General features: G+C 47.3%; 1 protein-coding gene across 4 annotated transcripts in view; it reads left to right on the forward strand.

Moving 5' to 3' along the window:
- LOC110538510 (E3 ubiquitin-protein ligase SMURF2) overlaps positions 1 to 20,027 on the forward strand; it is a 63,037-nt gene extending 43,010 nt beyond the window's left edge. For 2 of the 4 annotated variants that reach the window (XM_090193674.1, XM_090193676.1), the window contains 17 exons: positions 1,224 to 1,289; positions 2,098 to 2,182; positions 2,678 to 2,761; positions 3,652 to 3,866; positions 5,080 to 5,164; positions 5,891 to 6,055; positions 7,039 to 7,197; positions 7,348 to 7,401; positions 11,964 to 12,165; positions 13,785 to 13,888; positions 14,510 to 14,624; positions 15,232 to 15,410; positions 15,708 to 15,845; positions 16,126 to 16,246; positions 16,409 to 16,610; positions 17,240 to 17,315; positions 17,518 to 20,027. In XM_090193674.1, coding sequence (XP_090049800.1) covers positions 1,224 to 1,289; positions 2,098 to 2,182; positions 2,678 to 2,761; positions 3,652 to 3,866; positions 5,080 to 5,164; positions 5,891 to 6,055; positions 7,039 to 7,197; positions 7,348 to 7,401; positions 11,964 to 12,165; positions 13,785 to 13,888; positions 14,510 to 14,624; positions 15,232 to 15,410; positions 15,708 to 15,845; positions 16,126 to 16,246; positions 16,409 to 16,610; positions 17,240 to 17,315; positions 17,518 to 17,617 — 2,150 coding nt within the window. In that variant the 3' untranslated portion in view covers positions 17,618 to 20,027. The remainder of the gene's footprint in view (positions 1 to 1,223; positions 1,290 to 2,097; positions 2,183 to 2,677; positions 2,762 to 3,651; positions 3,867 to 5,079; positions 5,165 to 5,890; positions 6,056 to 7,038; positions 7,198 to 7,347; positions 7,402 to 11,963; positions 12,166 to 13,784; positions 13,889 to 14,509; positions 14,625 to 15,231; positions 15,411 to 15,707; positions 15,846 to 16,125; positions 16,247 to 16,408; positions 16,611 to 17,239; positions 17,316 to 17,517) is intronic. The other 2 variants (XM_090193675.1, XM_090193677.1) reach the window with 1 other exon arrangement.
- Positions 20,028 to 21,265: the final 1,238 nt, after the last annotated feature.

Consider the following 21,265-nt stretch of genomic DNA (forward strand, 5'->3'; position numbering starts at 1 on the left):
TTTCTTTGGTCCTTTTTTTTGCTTTGTTTTTCAGCCTGGGCTGAGAACGTAGACAAAGAGTTTCCAGACATTGGCAGGGGTTCATGTCCATGTTCAGTCTGGGTGGAATAGTGCCGGCTTTGTGCAGAGATTTGTCAAATGTTTGACCTCTGTAGTGAACTGCAGGCTGCTCGGTACCGATGCTCAGTGATTTTTTTACGGTCCATGGCCACTCTACAGACCATCTGTTCCAGTACATATCCCATACCCAGCCTCCAAGGGAGGGGGAGAGGAACAGTAGATATCCCATACCCAGCCTCCAAAGGAGGGGGAGAGGAACAGTAGATATCCCATACCCAGCCTCCAAAGGAGGGGGAGAGGAACAGTAGATATCCCATACCCAGCCTCCAAGGGAGGGGGAGAGGAACAGTAGATATCCCATACCCAGCCTCCAAGGGAGGGGGGAGAGGAACAGTACATATCCCATACCCAGCCTCCAAGGGAGGAGGAGAGGAACAGTAGATATCCCATACCCAGCCTCCAAGGGAGGGGGGGAGAGGAACAGTACATGTCCCATACCCAGCCTCCAAGGGAGGGGGGAGAGGAACAGTACATATCCCATACCCAGCCTCCAAGGGAGGAGGAGAGGAACAGTAGATATCCCATACCCAGCCTCCAAGGGAGGGGGGAGAGGAACAGTACATGTCCCATACCCAGCCTCCAAGGGAGGGGGGAGAGGAACAGTACATATCCCATACCCAGCCTCCAAGGGAGGGGGGGGGGGGGGGGGGGGGGGGGAACAGTACATATCCCATACCCAGCCTCCAAGGGAGGGGGGAGAGGAACAGTACATATCCCATACCCAGCCTCCAAGGGAGGGGGGGGGGGGAACAGTACATATCCCATACCCAGCCTCCAAGGGAGGGGGGAGAGGAACAGTACATATCCCATACCCAGCCTCCAAGGGAGGGGGGAGAGGAACAGTACATATCCCATACCCAGCCTCCAAGGGAGGGGGAGAGGAATTCACTGTGGGTGATGTAAATGATACAGAGCAAAGGGACTTGTCTGCGGGGACAAAAACCCTCCCAACAAATGCTATTTTACATGTCTCTCAAGACAGTGATCGATCCCCCTTTCCTCTCTCTTCTCTCTTCTTCCCTCTCCTCCTTCCCCTCTCTCCCCCCGCTCTCCTCCTTCCCCTCTCTCCCCCCGCTCTCCTCCTTCCCCACTCTCCTCCACAGATCAGAGATTGGACATGAACAAGCTGGGCCTCAATGACAGTGACACAGTGAGGGGTCAGATAGTGGGTAAGTACAGCGGTGACCAGCAGGCCACACAGACTTTCACCACACACTTATGTACATTCACGTAACACTGTTATGTACCTGAAGTGTTATCCCTCCATTATTAGAACCTCAGGCTAACCACAGTTGTTTTTATAATGCTGATAAGACCTCACTAGACCACCACGCATAGAAATAGAACTAGGAAAGAGAACAAGAAACCCTCCCAACACCATGTAGGCTCCCTCCAGCAACCAGAGCCTGCTGGGTGACTTATTTTCCCAGTGATTCGTTGGTGTGTAAAGCATTGAGCGCTGGCCCTGAGCGTGCCGTGCCTCTGACACCAGGCTTGATGAGCGCCTCCCTCTGACTCCAGACGGCCCGCACTTCCATCTGCACCACAGGGCCTGGTGACAGACAGTCACAGCACCACTGACCCACCAACATGGGCACTGAACAGGCAGGGTTAGCTAGCTACAGTAGACATAGAGTCTAGCATTGATACGTGCCCTCCACTCACTTCTTCGGTCCTTTCCAGAACTGGGATTCGGGACTGGTCAGGCCACTGTCAGAGTGCAGACGGCTGGTACTTCTACTTCCAGACACAATCATCTTGTCACGCACAAGAGGATTTGACCATGTGATCCTCTTAAAAATTGATTCCTCATTTAGCCCTAAATAACATCATTACAGTATTGCATTACAGCAATTCACAGTTTTAAAATAGTTCCGTTTTAATCTCTGGTATGAGAGGACATGAACATGAACAGAGTGAGATTCTACCACCCAGTCATTCTCCTATGTGTATCTGAATGTGTCTGTGTGTCCAAAGTGAGCCTGCAGTCCAGAGACAGGATAGGCACAGGAGGCCCAGTGGTGGACTGCAGCCGTCTGTTTGACAATGACCTGCCAGACGGGTGAGTACCATACCCACCAACACACCACAACTCCATTTAACATTTGTCCGTACTGGACAGTGGACCCACTATCACCACATCATACCCTCACAACAGGGCCAGTCTGAGCCTATCATAACCACACTGCCCCACAACCAAAAGTGTTCCAGACAGCATGTGGTGTGGTGTCCCAGACTCCAATCTAAGTAGCCAGAGGCTCTGCTGTTCAGACACTTCACCAGCTTAGCACGACTGACCTCAGCACTGAGCCAATGATGTTGGCTGGGGTTAGGGAGTCTAGTCTGGGGTTGGTGTGTGCCAGAGGAATTGGGTGAGCAGATGGGAGACTGCGTCCTATTAGCTAGCAAGAAGCTCTGTGGGGAATATCTGGGTCATGTTTAGTAGGGGGGGAATGTTTTGAAACAGAGTGAAACAGAAGGTACTACCTGAACTTGGTTGCCCTCAATGTCCACTCACTGCTTTGTACGTGTGTGTGTTTGTATCTACTGCATCCAGCTGGGAGGAGCGGAGGACTGCGTCTGGCCGAATCCAGTACTTGAACCACATCACACGCACCACACAGTGGGAGAGGCCTACAAGGTGAGTCAGCCTGGCCTCAAAGTCTTGATGTAACTTAATAAATGTAAATCTGTGACACTCAAATTAGTATGATATGTTTGGTATGATGACATAAGACATAAGGTTACTGAAGCCAAAACACTGAAGGAGGGAGGTTGGTCGGGTAGGATGGGTGGGCGTATATAGCGAATGTCTAGCAACCCGAACTTTAGCATTTTTGCTAATTAGTAACTACTTAGCATATTAGCTCATCCTAACCTTAATTCTTAACTCCTAGCCTAGCTAACATTAGCCGCCTAGCTTAACATATCATACCTATTGAAAATTCTTAACATATTGTACAAATTGCAATTTGTAACATCATACGAATTGTTATTCGTAACATATACTAAATGGAGGGAGACCAGTTTACGTTTACTATGTTATGTCTGTCCCTGAGTCCAGGCTGAGTGAGTACACAGTCTTACCCAATACCCAGCCTCAAACCCATGGCATGAGGCATGAGTCCCCAAGACCTAGACAGCATTGAATTTGTATTAGGAGACACTGCAGACTATTGAATGGGGCCCTAAGACTCTTGTTGCTCCACAGTCTCTCTCTCTCTTTGCTCCCTTATCAGCTCCCTTCCTGTTACTCTGCTCTGCTCTAGACTGGCCTCAGGCCCCTCACTCAATACTGCTCTGTATGTGTGTGTGTGCCTGTGTCTGTCTCTGCCTCACTGACCTGATGATGCTTAAGAAAGCAGGAGCAAGCCAATGTCTAGCCCTAGCATCTAAGCGTATTACAAGCACAGCTAGATATGAAATATGAATAGACATGGGCCTGATTTGAACAAAACTACCATGAAGGATATATTATAACCCACCCTCCCTGTCTGACTGTGATCTCCTCCTGTTCCCTGTCTCTCCCAGGCCTGCATCGGAGTACTCCAGCCCGGGCCGGCCTCTCAGCTGCATCGTGGATGAGAACACGCCCATCCTGAGCACCAACGGGGCCACGCCCACCATTCCAAGTGTCCCGTCCAGCGACCAGCGGGCCCAGGAGAGACGCGTCCGCTCCCAGAGACACAGGAACTACATGAGCAGGACACACCTCCACACACCCCCAGATCTGCCCGAGGGATACGGTTAGTGAAAAGAGGATTCTAACACACAATATAGACACACCGGACATACACCAACATACACACAATCACACTATAGGACGACCACTTCGGTTCCCACAGCCAGACTAGACTGGAGCATTCTGTATTATGAACATCCTCTATGAAAGTCGTCTCCTTCTGTTTTAAGACCGGTGTCGTCATTGCAATGCCTCAGTGTTAACTGCCTCCCTCCTCCTCTCTTCAGCCCAACGCTCAGCTGAATCATCCTGCTAATATGTGTCCCTATTCAGTCCCAACAGCACAGCCACCATGACTCTGCAGCGCAGCATAAGCAGCCTGACAGGCCCCATTTTAAAGAACTAATTGAATCGATCTAGCAGTTAAAGTCTGGCGGCAGCCGCTCACTCCTCCCTCTCCTCTCTCCTTCCTCACATGCAGCCCATGGGCGGCTGCTTGATATTCAGACACTGTAGTCTTGCTGAGGATTTAGGAGTGCTGGCAAGAGGAGTACATGACAGCAGCCCAGCCCAGCTCTACAAGATTAGGAGGGTGCTGTCTCTTTTTGGTCCAGCTCCTCTGAACCGCTGTCAGCAGCCCCAGTGGCGGGCCAAGAAGTGTCACTCTGTGTCGAATGCATTGGGTGCATCGGTGCTCGGCAGGGTGAGGGGGGGAGTTATGTACACGTATGTTAGAGAGGCAGGGTGAGGGGGGGAGTTATGTACACGTATGTTAGAGAGGCAGGGTGAGGGGGGGGGTTATGTACACGTATGTTAGAGAGGCAGGGCGGTGGATCCTAAGGAATGCCAGAGAAGAGCTTCCAAGCTCATGGAAATATCTCTGTCAAGCTGTGATGAATGAGCTCACCAACACAGACTACCATCTTCTCCCCCCGTCAGCCCCGCAACTGGGATCCAAACTGACTCAATCCCTGCTTTTATCTCCATCTGTGTGATCTCTGTTACTCTTCCACACGCTCGGATCAAGATACGCACACGCACATTGACGCACCAATAACAATCCTCACGGTGGAACAAATGTATAACTAACAGCTTTATTTTCCTTATCATCCACTCACATCTCTCACTCATCTCTCACTCATCTCTCACTGATCTCCCACTCATCTCTCATTCATCCCTCTCTCTCACTCATCTCTCATGTGTGTACTTGTCTGTAACCATTGCTCTGTACCTCTTATACCTGTATGAGTAGCCATGCTATTGTTCCCGCCTTACAGAGCAGAGGACCACGCAGCAGGGCCAGGTCTACTTCCTCCACACCCAGACAGGAGTCAGCACATGGCACGACCCTCGAGTGCCCAGGTATACCCACCACCACTGTCTGAACACACAGTGCCCAGGTATACCCACCACCACTGTCTGAACACACAGTGCCCATGTATACCCACCACTACTGTCTGAACACACAGTGCCCAGGTATACCCAGCACCACTGTCTGAACACACAGTGCCCATGTATACCCACCACTACTGTCTGAACACACAGTGCCCATGTATACCCACCACTACTGTCTGAACACACAGTGCCCAGGTATACCCAGCACCACTGTCTGAACACACAGTGCCCATGTATACCCAGCACCACTTCTGAACACATACATACTCTGTACACTATACCCAGTACACTCATTAAGTATTTCCAACACAAATGATTTGAGGCTGATGACAAAAACATGATGATCTGGGATGCTGTAATGTAGTTTCATGCAGGTTTGGGTGAGGCTGTTGATATACACCATCACCTACCCCCACCTATGTTTCTTTCATGGGATGGACAATCAGTGGCTAGCTCTCCTCAGGCTTGTCCGGACCCTTCTATAAATATGCTGCTGGTTACATGCTGACAAGCTACGATTAGAGGGCTGGTGTCACAGTCCTTTGTCGCTCAGTTGGTAGAGCATGGTGCTTGCAATGGCAGGATAGTGGGTTCGATTCCCGGGACCACCCGTATGTGAAATGTATACACTCATGACTTTAAGCCGCTTTGGATAAAAGAGTCCACTAAATGGCATGTAAATGTAAACCACAGGGATCTGAGAGGATTCACAGCAGACACCTCTGGCATGCCCTCTGCCTCCATGCTCTCAGCACACAGCCTTCAGCCCTACTGTACATGTGGCTCCGAGACGCCACTCACTCAGGCATGTGTGTTTCATGGATTACCACAGGCCCAGAGGAGAACACACATCAACACGTAAGTCTACTGGGAATAGAGTCAATAGAAAGAAAGTCAGTGATTGAAAAATACCTAGACGTTGCCGTTCTCTTGCCCCCGTGGAAATACGTGTGATAGATGCCGTTCTCTTGCCCCCGTGGAAATACGTGTGATATATGCCGTTTTTCTTGCCCCTGTGGAAATACGTGTGATAGATGCCGTTCTCTTTCCCCCATGGAAATACGTGTGATAGATGCTGTTTTTCTTGCCCCCGTGGAAATACGTGTGATAGATGCCGTTCTCTTGCCCCCGTGGAAATACGTGTGATAGATGCCGTTCTCTTGCCCCCGTGGAAATACGTGTGATAGATGCCGTTCTCTTGCCCCCGTGGAAATACGTGTGATAGATGCCGTTCTCTTGCCCCCGTGGAAATACGTGTGATAGATGCCGTTCTCTTGCCCCCGTGGAAATACGTGTGATAGATGCCGTTCTCTTGCCCCCGTGGAAATACGTGTGATAGATGCCGTTCTCTTGCCCCCGTGGAAATACGTGTGATAGATGCCGTTCTCTTGCCCCCGTGGAAATACGTGTGATAGATTGCGTTTTTCTTGCACTTGATGCTATCCTCTTGGTCACGCCACACCCTCGTTGTGTGTGCAGCAGATGCTGGGCTGCCAAGCTCCCAGTGCTGAGAGGCTTGGTCATTTGGCTGGGCCTCAGTCCGATAAGTCACTACCGCTGAAGTGGGGCTGCTGTCATTTCTTAGTTGCTCTCCACAGACAGCTAAAGGAGTCCAGCTGAAAGGATTGCATGGCAGCAATAAGTAATTTAGACGGGAAGAAGAAGAATGGAACAAAAGTGATGTCGTTTTGGAATCTTTTCTCGTCTCTTTGTTTCCCAGTTACCGTCAGCCTTGAGGTCTGCTTCATTCCCTGACTTTGATTGGTCTTACGTCTCATTCTTTGATTCTTTCTATTTTCTGCCCTTTACCTCTGACTGTGTTGGGGATTTGTGCTTCCCAGAGACCTGAGTAATGTAAACTGTGAGGAGCTGGGCCCACTGCCCCCTGGCTGGGAGATCAGGAACACAGCCACCGGCCGGGTCTACTTTGTGGACCATAACAACCGCACCACGCAGTTCACAGACCCGCGCCTCTCCGCCAACCTGCATCTAGTCCTTAAGTGAGTATCAGGTTATACCAGCGCCACAAATGAAACATGGTCCAGAGCCTCATATCAGCCCAGATTAAATGAGAAGTAGTTGAGGGAGAACTGTACTGTATGACTGGCTGGCAGTGTGGCTGTGTAACTGTGGTGTTTTGTGTTCTGCAGCCCAAGCCCCAATGGTTCCCGCAGCGGCATCGAAATGCAGAACAGTCCGATCAGGTGAGGCCCTCTATTTCCCCCCTCTATTCTATGGCCAACCTCTATTTCTCCAACACTTGGTTCTGGAGAGACAGAACAGACTGCACACAGACAGACACACACAGATACAGACACAGACATATTGACTCCCCCACACAGGATGTTTTACAGGGGAGTCCAGTGCCAAGGTGTGTTAAACACCTGTTGGGGTTCAGCTATCAGAGCAGCCTTTCTCCTGTGCACACACACTCCCACACACAACCTCACCCATCCAGACACACACACACTGCACGCACAAGGCTGCATTCCACCGCCCGGCAGCGGTTTTGATCATGCAGGGGTTTTAGCACACAATCCGTCACAAAGCTTGTTTTGGCTCAACATCAGATAGCAATGTGGAAACCAAGACTGATGTGTCTGTGGCTGAGGAGCGTCTTACGTCAAGGAAACGGAGCATAAATTTGATGTCCGAGTCAATGAATGAATTGTGTGTGTGTGCGTGAAAGTGTGTTTTGGTGTGTGTGTGTGTGCTGGTGCGTGCCTGTGTGTGCAGTGTTCGTCAGTGCATGTGTGTGTGTGCCGTGTTCGTCAGTACATGCGCTTCAAAACTTTTCCTCGCAGCTGTTCAAACACGGCCCATGTAACGATAGCTGGAGCATTACCCACAGTGCAGTGTAAAGGTGGAGCAGAGTGCGGGCGGCTTCGGTGGGCCTCCTCCGTCTGACCTCATTCCTGCTCCGTGCCGGGAGAGGCGGAATGCACCGATGAAAAGATCTGGTGTTATTTTCCCCTGTTCTGACAGATCAAATAACTTGTTTGGGACTTTGGTGCTTTTTCTGCGGTCCTCTGAAAGTCATATAAAATCCCAGGCTGGCACGCCATGTATGTTTGTAATGCAGGAATCTTGTCTTAAGCACAATAATGTCCAGATGTGTGTGAAGCAGTGCACAGTGTTTCTTCTCTTTAAAAAGCACTGATCCGATTATTATTTCACTTTAAAGTTGGGAATTAGAGTTCTTCTAGGTTATTGATGTCTTTGTTTGAGAGGAATAATTGTATTGAAATGGAAGGTGTTTAAGCTGAGCCAAGAGCGTGTCTGTGGCCATTAGAATGATGTACGATGAGCCCTGGGTCCAACCACATACCTTCTCTGGGTTCTGCTTTAAAGGGAGAAACCCTTGGCTTTGTCTTGGAGAACCTAAAGCTGCATTTACACATGCAGCCCAATTCAGATTTTTTTCCCACTAGTTGCTAGTTTGACTAATCACATCAGATCTTTTTCAGAGCTGATCTGATTGGTCAAAAGACCAATGAATTAAAAAAATATCAGAATTAGGGTGCCTATGTTAACGCAGCCGACAGGATCTCTAGGTGTGCACTAATGTAACACACATTGGATGGTGGCTCAGAGGTTTGGAGTGTGCAGTCTGCTGGTTAGCAGAGGGCTCATGGGCCTGAGCCAGTCTGACTGGATCATCCTATCTGAGAATACCTTCTCTGATTTTGTCCCCTCACGGACCTCTGTGGAGCAGAGAAGCTGGACTCTGGCTGAGACGAGGGGTGGGAGTGACATTCCAACCAGCGACAAAACTCTGGAAAAGAAATCAGAAGGCCGGCGTGGTTTTCCATCAAGACATCTGCCTTTTATCAAGGAAAACGATTTCAGAAATTCTCACCCCTCATGCTGTCATCCCAAGAAAATGTTTGATATATACGTGTCCTTCAAGCTATAGTTTATTACCCCTTTTATTTGCTAAAGACATTGCCTCAGCGGGCCACAATACGTTTTTGGTTAGACTCACCCTGTGATGTTGCAATCTCCTGACTCTAAGCCTGGTCACTGGACAATAGGTAACAAAATCCTTGTTTGGCCTCAGATCTTCCCTCTGAACTCTGGCATGAACACTCAGAGGATCAGTTCCCAGGGGTCTAGTGTTCTCTAGCTTTACACTGAGTTCACTGTATTACTGTCTGAGCTTCAGCAGGTAACACACCACGCCATCTTACTCTCTTAAAACAAGTTAGAAATAGAGAGAATGCGCACTAGGCTGTGTGTGTGTGTGGCGGGGCAGGAATGTTTGATTTATGAGTGAAACTGGAGGGAGTGCTGCTCTGTGGCTCGGTACCTCCCCTCTCCCTGTCTGAGTCTTCCTCTCTGTTTGGGTGCTGTCCGGAGGCAGCCCTTCCTACCTCCACCCTCCCCAACTTTCCCTCGCTCCCTCTGAGTCTAGTCTGCAGGAAATAAAGGGATTGAGGAGGAGGACTGGAGTGCCCTATGGGGCCCTGCTGCTCTCCGGGATCGCAGGAAGTGGCCAGCTCAGCTCAGCTAGACGAGGCCAAAGACAGTGGGAGTCTAGAGCAGTCAGTCCTTAGAATAAGCTGTCACTGTGTATTATGGTGTGTGGATATAAAGATCAGGATGGCTGTCTATTACTCCTGCTCAGTGTATGACCCTCCAAACGAATCTTTTTGAGAGCTAGGATTGTGTATTTGCCATATTTGATTACATTTTTAGCTAATAAAAGGTTGTCTGGTTTTGTATAGTACAGTGAATGGCAGGTGTTTGGTAGGTGTCCCAGACAGAAATAGATTTTCTGAGTTGTTAGAAATGATTTCAGTGGTTTTGGCCTATCCAATATTATATGATCCTGTACTTTTTGGGCCTATGTACATCTATTTAGCCAGGATGGGTTGTTGCTCCATGATTCTCCTGTCACAGACTCTCTATTTTACCCTCTCTCACACTTACCCACATACATAAGGCGTCAGCATGCTTCATTTCGGCCTGGCAGCTAGCCGTAGTCAGCTAGGCGAACTGAACGAGTGTGCTGGCGTACTTCCTTAAAAGACCTTCGCTTGAAAGCAGTAATAGTACTGTTTGTCCATTTTGAGACGCCGTAGCCAGTATACACTTCCTCCAAATAGTTACAATTAATTTACGGTAACTCAAGAAATCTGTCATTCATTTAGATGTTTTTGCCGAGGAAATCTTAGCGATATTTTTCACAGTAATATTTCTAAATGAAAAGATGTGCATGAAAACGAGTCATCTCTGGTTGAATGACAACAAAGACTTTACTGAACAAACCCTATTGTTGACCAATCACAGACAAAGGGGTGCAGACTTCGGCAAGAACATTTTTTGTGTGCCCGAACAAGAGAAGAAGACTAACCAAAGTCCAAAACGTCACAAAATGCTGTCATAATATATGCATACGATCTTCTGAACTTTTCCGTCTGGGAAGCATGCAGATGTCTTTACAAACTCTGCCCCTCACTCTCTCTCTCACTCACACACACACAACTCTTTGTGGCCGGCTATACGGCTATGACCCTGCTCAGGGGGTGAGTGTGCCCACTACGCCCAACACTAAAGTGCAAAAGGCCAGCATGCAAATAATCCTCCAGCTCTGGCTCCATAAAGGGCCTTTTGATTCTGTGTGTCTGTGTGTGATGGTGTTTCTGTTTCTGAGCAGAAGAGCCTTCTACCACCAGTGCCGTAGTTCAGAAGTTCACTCTCATGCCAGAGATTTGGGCAGAAGTGAAGAACCTTGTTCACTACCAGCACAGATCATACTCATAGCCTGTCTTTTGATTTGGAGATTAACTACACTGATGTGTTATCACAGTTACAGCCACCCACTGAGGTGGTCGTCTTAGCTGTTAGGGACCCTACACAACTTGGTTGATCATTTATTGGTTTCTTATAGTCAGCAATGAAGGAACTTGCATTGAAATGTCACTCCTGTTAATAGACAGATAAAGAACCTTCCTGAACAATTTAAGATGAAGACATGAGGTCTATGGACACCCTCATTGAACCGACACTGAATCTATTTGCAGATGTCTCTTGCTGTGGCCACATTTTGCTTCCCCCTCTGTAGAACTGTCTATTTTCTCTCTATCTGTGCCGTGCTGTCTCTCTCTGTCTGTGCCGTGCTGTCTCTCTCTGTCTGTGCCGTGCTGTCTCTCTCTGTCTGTGCCGTGCTGTCTCTCTCTGTCTGTGCCGTGCTGTCTCTCTCTGTCTGTGCCGTGCTGTCTCTCTCTGTCTGTGCCGTGCTGTCTCTCTCTGTGAGACCACCTTGGGGCCAGGTGGGGAGGGGAGGTGGAATGGCACACACCTGTGAGCTGGCAGAGCCCAGCACGGCAGGGGCCCACGGAGTTGCCCACGAGGAGCATACGACAGCGTTGTTTGTATGGAGAGCCTGGCGGGGAGTGGAGGAAGGGTCACTGGCTGCACCTCAGACAGACAATGTGGCACCTACGGACACATCACACCACCCTCTGGCTCTGCCCCCTCATGTGTGCTTGTTCAGAAATACCACCTCCACCTATGCCTGTGGGCATATGGCAGCTTGTTTGACTTGATGTGCTTCCCAGATGACCTCAGTGTGTTTACCTCTCGTTCTCCAGTCAGCAAAAGGAGGGAGGCAGAATTCCTGCCTGGCTTTATTTGGAGTTGTTAGGGTTTCTGGGTTTTAGTTTTTTTGTGGTGTTTTATTTTTGTGTACCTGTACGTGTTGTTACGACCCCAAGTCCAAACAATGATCTTTCCCTCTCCAACTCTTTTTCTCCATCCCCAGCCGTCAGATCCAGCTGAAGGAGCAGGCCCAGCAGGCACTGGTGTCTCCAGGTAATCTGCCAGAGGAGGCCGAGTGCCTCACGGTGCCCAAGTACAAGAGGGACCTGGTGCAGAAGCTGAAGATCCTCCGCCAGGAGCTGTCCCAGCAGCAGCCCCAGGCAGGTCACTGCCGCATAGAGGTGTCCCGCGAGGAGATCTTTGAGGTGAGACCGTCGAATTAGTGTTATTCCCTCAGTTCTTGAACACAACCAGCATTATTGACTCTTTAATTAGTATTACTGAAGAGGTTGACTGAAGAGGTTGACTATCCCGAAGGAAAGCATCAACTCTGGACATTTTCCTCACTCTTATTTACACTTGTAAAAGTTTATTATACCAGATATTTTACCTCAATTTCAAACCTCAGGCAATGGTTTTCCCATCCTCTACTTCCCTCTCCTCTCGAGGTCGTTGCTCGTCATGTTTCTGCCACGGCGTTATCGACCACGCTATTATCTATGATGTGTGAAGAGAGTATGTTCATATCCAAAGCAGACCTCGTATTTGAAATGAGGCTTTTGTGAAGTGCACTCCTCAGTGGGGGAGGTTTTCTGGTTTGGGAGGTGTGGAGCCTCATCAGAGTAACAACACCTGCAACAGACTACATGACCCTCGTAAAATATGTGATGGAATGTGCTGGAACAGCTTTGTCTGTTAATCTGAGGGAAGACATTTTTGTTGGCTGATCTCAACACGAAAGGGAGATGGGGGTGGATTTTAAGGCTAGACATAACTTCATTGCTTTTCTGGACACGCCGAGCTGTTAGAAATACGACTGTGTGGGCAAGTGGAAGCTGGTGGACTGTCAAGCTGTCTCAGTGTGTACATTCTATTGAAGATAAGAGGCCTTATTTCTCTGGTGTCACCGCTGACACATCCTCAGTGTAACTGGAGGGCACGGTGGACCAGCTCTGGGGGGAAAGCGGTGTTATTGTTCCACTCTTCTGTTCTGTCTGTTTACTATTATTTTCCCAATCCACTTTTAACGAGACTGTCCCCGACACAATGTGCTGGACATTGTGGGCATGTGTCTGCAGCTCTCGGCATGTGGGGTGAACGCACCAACCCAGAGTGGGGTGTAATGATCCCAGACTCTTGAGTACCAGGAGGAAAGTTTGTTACTAAAACACTGCTGTCTAATGTTCTACAGAAGCCCCATCTGGCGAGGAACGTGGGGTGTTTCTCATCATTGTTTCAGGACAGTTCCTTTTCTTCTTTTTTTTTGTCTTCAGCTTGAAGCAACTTGGAATTGCACAGGTCTTTGGTCATTGGTTTGCATCTTTAGGACAGGCAGACAGGCCAGGCTTGGCCATTCCTACGCCGTTTCCCATGAGCCACTGAGACTGGGATAGTGGCGATGGGAGGGGTTGGGGGGGTATTAGTGAGACTCACAGGATCTCTTGCTGGAATGTGTCGCGCTGGGGAATGTCCTCTTATCACCCCCACCTCCTGATAATGTCCTTTGATTAAGGGTGGACTGGACACTCAGGTTACTTTGGCAGCGGAGGAGAAGGCGTACATCATTGCTAGGCAGGTAGGGGCCAGCCAGGCTGGTCCTAAATGACAGAGCACAGGAATGTTTATTCTTTGGCTCGGTCCCCAGAGCCAGCATCGCTCACACACAGACGTTGCAGTGCAGATAGATGCATCCCTCTGGCCACAGACCCTGGACTGCACAGTATTTAACAGATGGTCTCTGATGGAAGTACTCAGTAAGTTTGGGGGTGCAGTCCTCCATCCCAGTCCCGTTCGTTACAAAGGTGTATCTCTTTATGTGTTACAGGAGTCTTACCGCCAGGTGATGAAGATGAGGCCGAAGGACCTGTGGAAGAGACTGATGGTGAAGTTTAAAGGGGAGGAGGGGCTGGACTACGGAGGAGTGGCCAGGTAGGAATCCACAGCAAAGCATGAGGAAAAAACTAAGTTATGCTCAATATGCATCATCATGGAACAAAGAAGATTTCTATTGTGTGTTAGAGAAGTAAATGCACCAGGTCTGGAACCAACAGGACCTGAACTACACCAAGACATTAGACTACTAACTAGTTAACCAAATAGCTACCCGGACTATCTGCATTGACCCTCTTTGCACCAACTCTTTTGACTCAAGCATATAGCCAAGTTATCTCATTGTGTATTTATTCCTCGTGTTATTATTTGTTCTATATTTTTCTCTCTCCGTTGTTGGGAAGGGCCCATCAGTAAGCATTTCACTGTTAGTCTACACCGGTTGTTTAGGAAGTATGTGACAAATAACATTTGATTTGATTTTGATTTGAATGCCACCATCTGCTGAAACAAGGTTGGCCCCCAAGGGATAATATGGATTTAAAGCACCCAATCTGAGAATTGTACTTCTGATTTTTAAATTGCCATGGAGTATTCACTTTCTGAAATTGATGTTCCCTGCCTTGAAAAAATATTTAATGGATCAAGAGATTTAACAATGGATGTTCTCATCGTCTGTCTCTCTTTGTCTGTCCCTCTCTGTGTCTCCTGTGTGTGCAGGGAGTGGCTGTATCTGCTGTCCCATGAGATGCTGAATCCGTACTACGGCCTGTTCCAGTACTCCCGCGATGACATCTACACCCTGCAGATTAACCCCGACTCGGCCGTCAACCCGGTGAGTCAGAGGCCCGGACGCCGCCAACAGCCCGCCCCGCTGTGATATGAAAGACCAGGTCACACGGACCACTCATCTGCTCTAGTCTTGCACAATCTCTGTCTCTCCTCTGCCTGTTTATTTGTTTGGCCTTCCATTTCCCTATCAGCTGTTCTCATGCTAGATGCTAGATCTCCTGGAGACTGGTGATGAATTAGGCAACTATTTAATTGCTGTGTTGAGACTCTTTACTGCCTCTATAGCATTTGGTTGTTAAATCCATCATAAGGGAAATAGTTTGGATGCTGCTGCTCACCTTTTGAGTCCTAACCTTTGGATTATACACTGCAATAAATTCCCAGCTGTAAGAATAGCGGGTATTTATTATTTACCAAGGGCCCAATCCTAACTTAAGACATGCGTGAGGAAATCTGAGTTATAGCGCAAATCTCTCATCGACATCAATGCATGACTTAAGATGCATGTAACTCAAATGTTTTCTTAAGTTAGGATTCTGCTTTGAGTTGCTCAGTCTTGGTAGTTCTCTGAAGACTGGGAGATGCCATGCTAAATGGATGTACTATGAAGTGTTTAAGAGGACTAAAGGTGTTTCTGTCCCCCTCCCCAGGAGCACCTGTCCTACTTCCACTTTGTGGGTCGTATTATGGGCATGGCGGTGTTCCACGGCCACTACATAGACGGGGGCTTCACCCTGCCCTTCTACAAACAGCTTCTGGGGAAACCCATCACCCTGGACGACATGGAGTCAGTGGACCCAGACCTCCACAACAGCCTGGTCTGGATCCTGTGAGTAGGAAGGAAATGGGAACAACATCCTCACACAGACCAAGATGCGCACACAGAGATTAACATGTTTTTTAATGACAATAGTTTGTAATGGCTAATTTTAATTCATCGGGTAATAATTTGGTGTATGTGAACTATAACATCTACTGGTGTACTTTTTTTTGTAAAACACTCATGATCATGTAGCTACACATGATGAGCTCTTCAACTGAACTTTGATCCATACATACATTAACATTCCCCCTCCCCCAGCACCATCTCTCTCTAACTCCCCTGTCCGTCTCTCTCACCTCTCAGGGACAATGACATCACAGGCGTGTTGGACCACACCTTCTGTGTGGAGCACAATGCCTACGGGGAGATCATCCAGCACGAACTCAAACCCAATGGCAAAATCATCCAGGTCACCCAGGACACCAAGAAGGAGTATGTCAGGTGAGTACTCCCCCACCGACCCCTCCTCACCACACAGGAAGAGAGTTGGTCTAGCAGTCGACAGTCAAGCCCAGCAGGGAGGAGATACTGTTTGGATTTCAGATGAGCTTAGCTGCAAGTGACCAGCCACAGTTAACTGACCTAGGATCAGGGAGTAATGTACATGTGAAAAGCTTTGCTATACCCCTCAAAGAGGCTCAGAATCATGGCTTTGCCTTCACGTTCCAGTATGAATCATCGATCTCTGACTCTCTCTTCCCCTCTCCCTCGTTCCCTACAGGCTGTATGTGAACTGGCGTTTCCTGCGAGGCATCGAGGCTCAGTTCCTGGCCCTGCAGAAGGGCTTCAACGAGGTCATCTCACAGCACCTCCTCAAGGCCTTCGACGAGAAAGAGCTGGAGGTGTGAATGAGACACATCCCCCAGACTAGCAGTACTTACCTTCACTGTCCATCCTTTACAAAGGACTGCATTCTCCCAGACATCAGCATTTTCCCCATCCATTTCCTCCCTACAGTTTCCCTTTGACTTTCATTTCACATTCTCTCCCTCTCTCCACCTCAGCTCATAGTGTGTGGCCTGGGTAAGATCGACATCAACGACTGGAAGTCCAACACGCGGCTGAAGCACTGCACCTCTGACACCAACATCGTCAAGTGGTTCTGGAAGGCCGTGGAGTCGTACGATGAGGAGCGCCGGGCCAGGTTGCTGCAGTTTGTCACCGGCTCCTCCAGGGTCCCCCTGCAAGGCTTCAAAGCCCTCCAAGGTACCCTCACAGCACTCACCCTCCTGGGACATGTACAGTAGCTACGTAGTTAGGTTCTCAGTGTTTCACTGCTTCACTGGGAGAGTTGCTAGCTTGCCCTTGTCCACCCCCTATAGGCATGTAATATTGATTGTTATGATGGCTTATAACATTTGTTATGACAGCGTAACGAATGTTTATGCCAGAGGGAGATGGTGAGGGTTGTTTGTATTATACTCTACTGTACCCGGAGGCAGCTCAGCAGGCCTCAGAGTGTGTTGTTGTTGTGAGCTGAACCCTCTGTGCAGAGCAGGCTGAGCGGAGTCCAGTAGTTCAGTGAGTCCAGTCTGTCAGACAGGATGCCCAGAGAGCACCCAGGCGTGCGGAACACACTGTGATCCACTGCTCTTCCTGTCTGACATGCCGCTTCACTCTGCTCTTCCATGTTACATAACAGGACCATCGCTGCTGCTGGTCTAAATACCAAGGTCCGCGCAGGCCAATGACAACATACACAAACCCAGTGCTCTTAGTGCCCACACTTGGCGCCGCAGAGTGCTGGGCAAGCTGTCCAGTACAGTACTGTCTTTTGTGTGTGAGTGAAGTGTGCTCTGCTGTTGTGCTTCACAGTAACTGTTGATAAGTTACAGGTGCTGCAGGCCCACGACTCTTCACCATCCACCAGATCGATGCCAGCTCCAACAACCTGCCCAAAGCCCACACCTGGTGAGTGTCTGCCTGCTCTGACCCTGCAGCTTGCCCTTCAGGATCAATGTTTGCCTTTGTCAAAGCTGGGAAGGGCACTTTGATATATCAACATCATGCTTTAGGTTTAGGTTTCCAGCCATGTATCTGTTAACCATGAACATAGAGAGGTCCTAATACCAAAGGCTTGTGCTCAAGTCTCTCTTGCCCTCTGTTTGTTCAGCTTCAACCGGATCGACATTCCTCCCTACGAGAACTATGACAAGCTGTATGACAAGCTGCTCACTGCTATCGAGGAGACGTGTGGCTTTGCTGTGGAGTGAGACGCTGCTGACGCAGGGGTCAGCAGGAACAGGGAGTGGAGGAACTCGACATTGTCAGACCCCACCATCCAGTTCACCCAGGAGAAGGGGGCGTCTGGGGTCCAGTGGCCCAAGGACTCTCTCGCCCACAATAGGGACATAGTGGCCAGGCCGGGGGGGGGGGGCAGAGGAGACCTGAGCGAGCAGTCTCGTCTGTCATGGGGTTTTCCCCCCACCCCCCCTTTAAAAAAATAAAATGTTCAGCTGCTAATAACTCAGACTATTTACTAACTTGTGGAACTTTAAAAATGGCTGGCTCTTCCTTTTTTTAATAAGTTTAGTTTTAGCATTGTAAAAATAGTCAGTATTCCATGTAGCTACTTACCATCTTACCAAACAGAACATGAAGTCCACAACTAAACTTAACATTGGCCACATAAACAAGACTGGTATCACTGGTTTGATGGAGTAAATTGTTACCCACGGTTACCAACAACACTGAATGGTGCTTGGTTTGTTTGGAGGCAGGGACTGAAGGGAGCATGAAGGCTCCTTATAGCACCCCCTGGTGACTGAGTCCTCTTCTACCACCGAGGACTCTTGGGGCATCTATCTTCATTCAGAGGCTGGACTTTGGAGCACATGTTCAGAACTTGACCTTATGGAGAAAGACATGCAGGGCCCCATTGTCAACGACCCTGTCCAAAGAAAGCGGGCTGGTTTTCAGCGCTCCATTCCCAGAAACCAGTGTCTGACATGTAAGCTTGTTTGGAAATTTAAATAAATAGCTTGAATGGTGTTATTTTTATATAATGGGAAAATGAAAAAAGAAACACTAAAATGATATGTAATATATATAATTTATTTCTGTTATATTTCAGAAAGCTTTTGCCATTATTCCAGATTTGTTTTTGAAAATATGAAGTGTTGCTGTTTAAAGCTTGAAAGAAGTACACTTAGATTACTGTGGGTGAAATCTTTACATAGCCTCTTTCCTACACAGTAAGTAGAGAGGTGGTCTTAATGGTGGGTTGTCTTTAATACACACAGTCCTCTGAGTGCCATAATACTTTTGACTGAATCTTTTCAACTATTTAGATATTAACCTGACCCTTTAAATTCCAGTGACATCATCCAGTAGGTACTTGTGATGGGGTATGTATGATGAGTTCCATAGACCTTTCTCATGATTTCATGATTGTTTCTACCATGGTGATCTGCTCTGTCCCCACAAAATAATGGCTAAGAGTCCCTGCTACCCTGATGCATTTTGTTATGTGAAGATTACACACATCTTTTGTAAGTGCTACTCTTGTCATTCTGGCAAATAACTACTACTACCTTCCGGTTATGGTCTTCTGGTGCTAAATAAGACAGCAGTTTGCTCATTTCTTTCAAGATATTGGCAACCAGTCTTATACCTTGGACTGAGATGGGAGTATAGCAAACTACATACAAAAAGTTGCAATGAATTGAACAAACATCACTCAGACCTCAAGCCACATTCTCAGGAGATGTCATATTATTTGTTGTATTATTTGGGAGCTGACATGGTCAAAACCTTTTCCTCTGTAATGGTTGAATGTCTTATACAGTACATTAAGTTGAGTGGCTATAAAGTCTACATTTGTCATATGTATTGTAACCCAACAGTAGACATTATCATGTGATTGTTGGGTTTCTATATCTCCATATTGGCTATAAATGAAATCTGAATGAATGAGATGAACCTGCTAATTCTACTCACCTGAACCTAGCTCTACAAGTATGGGTTTGGGGGAGAACATATTTATTTTCTACTCATTCAAACAAATTGTTGAATGTTTTCTTATTTTTTTAATGGCTGTCAGTCTAGCGATCTATGACCATGGACTGTTCTTAAGGTTAGCATACATTGAAAATGAATTGCTCATCTTTTTCTTTTATAGAGGTGTATGCAAAGTGACGTGTCCTCAGATGGTGCTTTGTACAGTGATAGGATATTGTTCATTAATGTGGATCACACAACCTGTAATTTATCTTTAACTTAAGTTTTTTGTTTTTTTTTACGTACAGAACTATTTGTCGCCGTATGTACTAGGTGACTTCTATCTATTTACCAGATAGGTCATGGACTGATTGATTTTATATCTAAACATATTCATTTACTTTAAGTGGCACAAAAAGATCGCTTGACTGTCTGTTTCTTACACAATCTTTCTACATTACTCCATAGCTGCCTCCCTGAAGAATGGAACTTTTTATTAACAAGTCAAATTTGAGATGCAGCTTTTTGTTGCTTAATTTCTTTTGCATGATCCACGAGCAGGACTATATCTCTGATGCAATTAGATGTACTTAACACTATCATTTTTGTAAGAGTATTTTATTTTTGTGTGTCATTTAGGTCTAATTAAACTTGCCTTTGTCAGATGATATGAGGCACCTTGAATGTGGCTGTGCCTTGTCTTTTGTCTGTGTATGTGAGAGGTTTTGGGGGGCTTTCAAAGGATTTGGGCTGAATTTCACTATTGTGAAGACAAACACATTAATTTTTTCTATTGAATTTTAGTCTGGGTGTTTTGGGTTGCATCTGATATAACTCCACAAATCAAATGTTATTGGTCGAATACACATGCCAACTGTAAAGTTTGGTGGGGGAGGAATAATGGTTTGGGCTAGGCCCCTTAGTTCCAGTGAAGGGAAATCTTAACGCTACAGCATTCAATTACATTCTAGACGATTCTGTGCTTCCAACTTTGTGGCAACAGTTTTGGGAAGGCCCTTTCCTGTTTCAGCATGACAATGCTCCTGTGCACAAAGAGATGTTCATACAGAAAGGGTTTGTTGAGATCAATGTGGAAGAACTTGACTGGTCTGACTTCAACCTCATCTAACACCTTTGGGATGAATTGGAACGCCAACTGCGAGCCAGGCCTAATCGCCCAACATTAGTGCCCGACATCACTAATGCTCTTGTGGCTTAATGGAAGCATGTCCCAGCAGCAATGTTTCAACATCTTGGAGAAAGCCTTCCCACAAGAGTGGAGGCTTTTATAGCAGCAAAGGAGGGACCAACTCCATATTAATGCCCATAATTTTGGAATGAGATGTCCGACGAGCAGGTGTTCACATTGATCATGTAATGTATATGTACACAATGGTGTGTATAGACAGTATATTAATAGAATGAGCCTTGACTAGAATACAGTATACTGGGAGCACCATTACCAGGATGATGGACAGGGGTACGAGGTAATTGAGGTAGCTATGTAAATATACAGCGCCTTCAGAAAGTATTCATACCCCTTGACTAATTCCACATTTTGTTGTTACAGCCTGATTTCAAAATTGATTCAATATTTTTCACCCATCTACACACTATCCCATGATGATAAAGTGAAAACATGTTTTCGGAAATTTTGGCTAATGTAGTGAAAATTTCATACGTAAATATTTCATTTACGTATGTATTCAGATCCCTTTATTATGTCAGTCTGAATTTAGCTCCTGTGTATTCAATTTCCTTGGATCATCATTGACATCACTACAACTTGATTGGAGTCCCCATGTGGCCAATTAAATTGTTTGGACATGATTTAGAAAGAAACACACCTGTCTATACATTTCACATGACTGGGAGCCAGGCCCACCCACTTAGGAGCCAGGCTCAGCCAATCAGAATTCGTT

Source organism: Oncorhynchus mykiss, chromosome 12 (assembly GCF_057628025.1).
Source record: "Oncorhynchus mykiss isolate SJ-2025 chromosome 12, ASM5762802v1, whole genome shotgun sequence".
Classification (NCBI taxonomy): domain Eukaryota; kingdom Metazoa; phylum Chordata; class Actinopteri; order Salmoniformes; family Salmonidae; genus Oncorhynchus; species Oncorhynchus mykiss.